The sequence below is a fragment of the Anastrepha obliqua genome, chromosome 4, assembly GCF_027943255.1.
Source record: "Anastrepha obliqua isolate idAnaObli1 chromosome 4, idAnaObli1_1.0, whole genome shotgun sequence".
NCBI classification, from domain to species: domain Eukaryota; kingdom Metazoa; phylum Arthropoda; class Insecta; order Diptera; family Tephritidae; genus Anastrepha; species Anastrepha obliqua.
In genome coordinates, this window is record NC_072895.1 from 32538496 (window position 1) to 32547130 (window position 8635).

Consider the following 8635-nt stretch of genomic DNA (forward strand, 5'->3'; position numbering starts at 1 on the left):
TCCTGCTTATTTGGTGGGATATGGCCGGTATTGTTTGTTATGAACTTCTGGAACCAAACCAGACGATAACTGCTGATTATTATTTCCATCAGCTAACAAACCTGAATGAGGCACTTAATAAAAATCGACCGCCTTTAGTGAATAGACGAAAAGTTTTGTTTCACCACGACAACGCAAGACCTCATACCGCAAGGCAAACATTAAGCAAGCTGAACGAGCTCGGATGGGAGCTAATGCCGCATCCACTACACTCTCCGGATATTGCACCTTGTGATTATCACCTTTTCCGTGGACTTCAATCCTATATGAGTAACAAGAACTACTCCTCAAAAGAAGCTATAAAAAGGGATATCGAAGCGTATTTTGGCTCCAAGGACAAAAAATTTCTTGAACAGGGAATTAAAAATTTGCCTAAACGTTGGGAAGCCATTGTAAATAATAGAGGAAAATATATTATTGATTAATAAATACTTTAAACATTTTTTTTATTAATTTTAAAACCAACTTTAAAAAACGCACAACTTACGACATGTGCAAAATAATCTGAAATTCTTTCTTGTGCTGATGGCTTGACGGTTCACGACGGCTTCAATTAATTTATATTATTTTAAGCTCCAGTCGGATGTGTTGCAATAAAACCTAATCTTATTTAAAGCCACAATTACATGTCTCCTTCACTAAAACTCGTTCCCCTTTCCCTGCGCCATACTCTTACAGCGGTGGGTGATTCTCGGCTTATCACAGTGAGTTAAATCTCTGAGCTCGCTGTGGTTTTTGACTCTGAATTACTATTTTCAAGCCATTTAAACTGCACCATTGCAAATTTATATTTCCTGCTTGCTTTAGTTTGCCGATTCAGCGCAGATTTTAGTGATTATTATTATAACTTTTTTCTCCTGGTTACTTCTTAGGGTCTCTACAAGGTTTCTCCAGCGTACGCGATTTGATGTTAGACGCAATCGTACGTCCGAGGCTACTTGTATTGGTTCCAAAGTAAGTATTCCAACAAAGTAGTTGATTAGTCTGCTGTTGTAGATCTTAAGTGAAGGGCTGCTATCTATCGCTGCCTAAAACAGCGCTACTCCATGGACTCCTAGTCTTACTGTGTACTGTTTTTCGCGGAACAGGGTGGGTGGCGGTGGTGGGATTTGTGCTGTGCTAAAAGCTCTCTATTTCTTACTGCATTATTCGCGCGCTGAGGAAAGCTTCTATTGCCTTTTTAGTTAGTTTTAACTGCAGAAGTGCACAGGCTGCGCGTGATGAGGGTTACAGGGAATTAGGAACAAAATTTGAATTGTTTGTTGGGAAAGGATGTACTTGGACTAATTAGAAATAATGATTATCCAAGCAGAAAGACGGGTGAAGCGGAAAATAGGCAGAGTTCAGGACTATGCCCGGATGCGAAATCACGACCCCTGGGATGAAAGGCGACAGTGCACTCGCGCCAGCCTATCTTGGCGACCTTGACACTTTTATTCGCCTCACTGATTCTGGATACCATCCTTTAACTGCCACATAATTAGACTTGAACGTATGCGAAATACATTTATTCGGTTTACTCTACATTCCTTACATAACATTGAATCGATTCCTCTTTATAGTGATTCTCTTCTTCTTAATTGGCGCGATAACCGCGCCGAATTTAAAAAAGCGAGTTTAACAAAGCGCGCCAGTCGTTTCTTTCTCGTGCTAACCGGCGCCAATTGGACACACCAAGTGAAGCCAAGTCCTTCTCCACCTGATCTGTCCAACGCAGAGGAAGCCTTCCTCTTCCTCTGCTACCACCAGCTCGTACCGCATCGAATACTTTCAGAGCCAGAGTGTTTGTATCCATTCGGACGATATGACCCAGCCAACGTAGCCGTTTATAGTGCTTAACATCCATATATTCTATAACGATTAATCTCTTGTTCAGATTTGTCTTTGACATTGAGCGAGCCAAGACTCATAGATTACAAAGCCTTTGCCCTTCAGCTATGGAGAAAACCCAAATTTTGAGAGTAACTTCGACTGCCACGTTATCGGCTACTCGGCAGTAGAATTCTGCCCGCTCATTTCTCACGTATTCACACATTCATCCGATTGGCTGTTGTTCAGACGACAACAAAGTAAAATGGGCACTAGCTCCGTTGATTTTTTCGTATATCACCAACACAATCTCAGCTTTTTCGTCCGCAAACGGCTGTCATGACCCCTAATACGTGAACCAATCAGCTGATTATTCGAATTCGCTGAGCGCCGGTTAACGGTCTGACGTTGGCCACGCATTCTCACTTTAACATCGCTGTGAGAACTCTTCGTAATCATAATATTTTTTTACTAGAACAAGTTAAAACATTTTACGCCTCTAATTCTACTATTTAAAGAAACTTGAAGGAATATTATAACATTTTGAATTTTATTTAAAAACTAAATTTTTAGTTTTTATTTATTAGTATTAATATTATTTTGTGGAAGAAAATCTTAAGCCATAGGATTTGAAAGCGAATTAAATTTTCCCACAGTTCTGGAAATCGGAGTATTGGAAGCATACATACAATAGCTCTAATCCTCCCTAACCAGAAAATATCATGATTTTGTAAGCTACGCTGATGAATGTTGAAATCAATTGCCTCGAATAATTGCCACTCCACTTATCGAATCGAAAACGAAAGTGAGGTAGAGAATAGTCGTTCTACTGTCTAATGATTTTAGGTTAATGAGGAAGCACCGAACTTTAAAGGAATTGGAGAAGTGAAATGCAAGGAATGCAAAGTAAAACGGACAAAGAGCTAATGGGGGAAGCTCCTCCAGCACTTTGCAATTATCCATTTCTTTTGCTTTAAAAGTTTTTTACAGGGTCCGGCATTTCAAGTATAACCAACTTCGGACCGCTTGCAAGCTGCTGCACCAGCTATCTGTTAGTTGGCTAAATGAGAGTCCAGCGTATTGTTTATAAGCGCGCGGAAGCATTTTGCCGAGAGTAAACGCGAAAAAGGGAAATCAGTAATGGATTTCAAATGTAAAAATGTGATTGCATTATATTTGGCCGGAAAATCACAACCATCGATTGTTCGTGGGCCCGACCACCTTAAAGTAAATAAAGTTTTTGGTAATCGCACCATCACTCGTTACATTGATTTTGGCAGCATCGCGAAACGCCATGGAGGTGGTCATCAAAAGTCTGCAACGTCACGTGAAATAGTTCAAAAAGTGAAGAAGCGACTTGAGCGAAATCCCCTACAAAGTGCCAATGAAATGGCGAAAGAACTGAAAATATCTGACCGTAGGAACCGCCGCATCCTAGAAAAAGATCTCAAAGTCAGGCCTTACAAGATCCAAAAGGCGCATGATCTCACACCAAAGCAGCAACAAGTCAGATTTGAGAGAGTGAAGGAGTTGCTTCGCTTGGCCGAAAGCGGTCAATTTCCGAACATTGAGTTTTCTGACGAAAAAATTTTATAAATTCAGCAATACATAAACTCCCAAAACGATAGAGTTTATTTGATCATACAACAATTTGAGTAATCGATTGGCCACCAGCCACAGGAGGCAGATGGGCGCTCTCCAATCGTTTTCATCCAGCCTGGCGTCAAGGTAAATGCGAAATATTGTCGGGAAAGTATTCTGGTGGTTACTTTGAAGCTGTGGGTAGACAAACAGTTCCGTGGTAGACCATGGACGTTTCAATAGGACTCGCCGTCGTCTCACAAAGCTCGAGTGAACAAAGAATGGTTAAAAAACAACATTCCGAACTTTATAACGTCCACACAATGGAATCCGATGGATTATTCACTTTGGGCCATTTTGGAGTGCAGGTCCAATGTAAAAGATCCACCAGTCTCGAGGCGCTGAAAAAAGCCATTGTCCGCAAGTGGGTCAAAATACCTGCAAGTCACATTCGGACAGCTTCCGATTCGTTTCTGGACCGTCTCAAGGCCATAGTCAAGGCAAAAGGTGGTCATATCGAACAGAAGTAAATTGATTTTTAATTTTGTATTATTTTCACACATTTTTTACTTTGAATTGAATGAAAGTAATTTTCCAAACTAAATTTACGGCCTTTTTATTGGTTATACTTCGTGTACCGGACCCTGTAGAGACAATTTACAATATGACTTTTCACCCTGAATGGATGGAAAGGAGATCCCTCAAAATGCGTTTCTTTCTATTATCGTACAATGCAACTCTTATTCATTGATTAAAAAATTAAATAAGCTTTGCTTGTTATTATACAAGGTGGCGCAAAATTAATCACCCTATCGGCAGATTTAAATTTCTGCAAATGGACAGCTGCAGTATACTAGCAGAGAAGCAATTGAGTGCATAAAAATCAAAATAAAAATTTTCATTACACAAAATCGTTTTTTTTTTTATTAAGTACGAAAATTATAAAAAATACAATAAAGTCATTAATTGTGGAAAAATAAAATAATTTAAAAAATTTTTTTCTTAGAATATGACGAAATAGTAGAAGGAAATTTGAACTTCTTGTTTTAAACAAAAATGCTGTATTTTTTTTAAATTAATTTTCAATATTTCCGGCTAAGATTTAATTCAATTAATAACAAAAAATATTAACAAAATAGAGCAGTTCAGAATTACCATGGAAACATAAGAAAAAACTTGCAAATTTGCCATAATAATTTCGAAATGCCATGATGCCAGGCCATTAAATCTTTATTGAGAAACCCAATAATGCAAAAACCAAATATTTCTTGCTCTCAGTTGAAAATTTTTATTTGCAGTTTGCATGGCAATCATATGCATACTTCGATGGCGCAACTTGGTAAAATTAAAAATAATTATGTTTTATTATTACTATATTGAAAAACAATTGTTTTTGTTTATAATTATTTTTTTGTGTGTCTTTTGTCAGTCACCCAGACTGCCAATGTGTTTGCCTCGTTTTAGAATTGTGCGTATACATACATAAATATACTTATGTATCTTCATATGTACACATAAATATTTCAAGAGAGTTGCTCTTGTTCGAATAACCGACTACCAACGAAAACACTAAAAACAAACATCGAACTCTCATCGGTGGACCAATTATGAGCAAATCTAACAACAAACACTTGCCATGCAGATGACCAAATACTTGCGCAGATCACTCTTTCTCTCAATTTACTACTTTACGCTGAGAAAGCGGCTAAGCTGCTGCCTCAAAACATCTATTCAGATCAAACGATATAGCTTATCAGCTGAGAAATGTCATGTTATGCCAACGGTAGCCCCCACACACTACTCACCACCACCCAATGCCTGCTAAAGCAATAAGACGAATGTAATGCGGCAACAAACGAAGGCAAATACAAAAATAGAAACAAATAACATTTCAATTAAATATAAGAAATGGAAAGTAAACCGCGCAAGCACATTGTTGTCTATGTATTCCCATAAAAAACACTCACATATGTATGTGTTGGTATGCATGTGTTTTGTTTTACAAACAACCAAATTTTCCATCACCCGTTTCAGTATTCAATTTTAAACGAGAGAATGAAGTACCGCAACTGAAAGTGATTTAAGCACAAAATATTGAAGAGTTTTATAAAAATCATTGTTTTAAGAATTTACATCTTCACATTCACAAAAAATGATTTCGACGCCGTATTTTGCCCTACTTTTGATTTGTGTAGCTATTTTGTTTATCGGCGCGCCGCGTCAAACAGAGACAGAGCCGCGCGTTGGCAATGTAATTTGGTCAATTTTACGCCCCGCTGAGGTTGGTGTTTCAAAATAAATAATAATGCAATAAGAATGTTACGAAATATTGTTCTATATAGTTTACGAAAGCATACATACACACATACATACACGCATACATATATTAATTTATTTATCGATCTTAGCAAATACCGGCAGCATCTCTAAGACCACACTTGCGTGTGAAACGTGTTAAAAGAGACGCTTTTGACGGCACATCCGATCAGGGGCTAGAATTTCAAAATGCCAGCAAACATGAAAAGGAACGTTTCCCCGTTTGGGATGACGCGCGGGGAGAGCCGCAATTGAATTGACAAGTGCATGTAACTGTGCACAGTTAATACAAAAAATTAATTAGAATGATAAATGTTGTTGTAATGGTAATTTCTATGTGACAATTGCTCTCTGAGTAAAGCTATGTTTTGTAAATAAAAATGTTTGTGATTTAGACATAAACCGTATTTTAAGTTCGTGTGGTTATACGCACCATCTGTTTTTTCGTTTGGACTCATCGCCGATATGGTTGAGCCGATTTTTATGGTAGTTTCACTGATAGGTAAAAGGTAATAGTCATGTCAGTTGTTTCTATATTTATTGTTGTAGGTGAAACAAATTTTGAAAGTGTGAAATGCCAACACAGACACAGTGTTGCCAGAAAGAACTTTTTGCGAAATAAATACAAAATTACTACGCAATCAGAACTTTGTTATACACGATTGAATTGTTATAAAATCTTTTATATTGGAGCAAAAAAATCCTTTGCTACAAACATTGTTTTCTTATAATCATTGTCTTATGTACATTGGCTTTTATGTAGTCCTTATACCACTTTGAGCAAAAAGTTCCCGGAACAACCGCCAGGTGACGCTCTACGTCACCCCTTCTAAAGGGTGGTTAAATTTTAAGGGCCGATGTTGAATGTGAACCACACCTAAACGTCAAGCTTTTTCTGCATTTCATTTGAAATTTTTCAATTTCAGACTAACTCAATTCGAACCATGGAAAGATACACAACCGAGCAACGCGTTAAAATTATTCAGGCTTATTATGAAAGCGGGTGTTCAAATCAAAATGCATATCGCGTACTTCGTGATTTTTGCGGCCAATTTAATCGTCCAAATGTGCGTACAATGGGAAAAATTGTGCAAAAGTTTGAGCAAACCGGGTCTGTAGGAGATGCCAGTGCATGCTCGTACTGCAGAAAATATTGCCGCTGTTCGCGATAGTGTGGTTGAAGAGCCGTCCACCTCAACTTGTCGTCGTGCTCAACAATTGCACCTCTCACGCTCGTTGTGGATGAACATTATGCATAAAGACTAGCATTTACACGCTTACAAGGTGCAATTGACTCAAGAACTAAAGCCTCTTGACCATTTCAAGCGTCATCAATGGTCAGAATGGTGGCAGGAAATGGCAACAGTGAATGACCAATTTTCGAAGAAAATCATCTTCAGTGATGAGTCACATTTTCCCCTCAGTGGATTCGTCAATAAGCAGAATTGCCGCATTTGGGCGAATGATAATCCAAGAGGGATTGCCGAAAAACCAATGCACCCACAAAGAGTGACTGCTTGGTGCGGTTTATGGGCCGGCGGCATCATTGGGCCGTATTTTTTCCAAAATGAGGCCGGTCAGGCAGTTACTGTGAATAGTGTTCGCTATCGTGAGATGATAACGAACTTTTTATGACCCGAATTGGAAGATATGAATGTGGACGATATATGGTTTCAACAGGACGGTGCCACTTGTCACACAGCTAACGAAACAATGGCTCTTTTGCGCGAAAAATTTGATGGCCGAATAATCTCTTGTCGATCATGTGATTTGACGCCGCTGGACTTCTTTCTTTGGAGTTATTTGAAAGAAGAGGTGTACGTCGATAAGCCAGCAACAATTCAAGAGCTAAAGGATGAGATAATTCGGCACATTAACGGCATAGAACCTCAATTATCCCTCAGCGTCATCGAAAATTTGGACCATCGGATGTAGGTGTGCCGTCGAGGCCGCGGCGGCCATTTGTTTTGTGCTATACGTAATTGAGCCGTACCGGTATTATCATAATTAAGAGAAATGACAGGAATTTCTTAGAAAAGTTATATTTTATTCAAAATCAACACCGGCCCTTAAAACTTAACCACCCTTTACATCAACTGATTTGAGTTCTATTTTTTGTCTTGGTGATGTTGCCACATCTGTGATTAACATCCTATCAAATTTTAATCGTCATTCCTTGACATTTGTAAAAGTTACGCTCTATTAAGAAAATCTACCTCTGCACATATTTTCAATTTTTTTATGGTTTAAAATGGATTTGAATCCGCAACAACGAGTTTGTATTAAATTTTACGCTAAAAATTGATTCAATGGTGCAAAAACCTAGAAATATTGAGAAACTGTTTCGGTAATGATACTCCGATACTTCAAAGCAAACAACCGTTTACGAGTGGCATGAATGATTCAGAAGAGATCGCGAGTCCATCTAGAAGGGCAAACGTAATGGCAGGCCGTCGACGTCGAAAACTGATGATAACTTCAAGAAAGTGAATGAAAAATGAATCAAATTAATCATCAGAGAGCTGATAGAGGGGTTGAACATTGCTTATGAATCCATTCAGGACGACGTGTTGGTGCCAAAGGATCTAAATTTGTGGAAATTTGAATTGAAATTTCCAAAGCTAAATCCACCCATTACATCATTACTGAAGACGAGACGTAGGTTTATGCATATGTACGACATGCAATCTAGGCATCAGGCGAGTGAGTGAAGAGCTCTGAGTGAACCAAGACCAAAAAAACCACGCCGCTTTCAGTCAAAAAATAAAGCGATGCTCATGGTTTTTATGGATTACAACGATATTCTACATCGCGAATTTTTGCCAGCAGGTCAGACAATAAATAAGGACGAGAGAAGAAAACAAGACGTTTAAGTGAAGCAATTCGCCAA

At 38.4% G+C, this 8635-nt stretch overlaps 1 protein-coding gene across 1 annotated transcript; it reads left to right on the plus strand.

Moving 5' to 3' along the window:
• The first annotated feature begins 5478 nt into the window (after positions 1-5478).
• On the plus strand, positions 5479-6152 carry LOC129245449 (uncharacterized). The gene is made up of 2 exons (XM_054883622.1): positions 5479-5710; positions 5838-6152. Exons 1-2 carry the CDS (start codon positions 5582-5584, stop codon positions 6003-6005), a joined length of 297 nt encoding a protein of 98 aa, XP_054739597.1. The 5' UTR covers positions 5479-5581; the 3' UTR covers positions 6006-6152.
• Positions 6153-8635: the final 2483 nt, after the last annotated feature.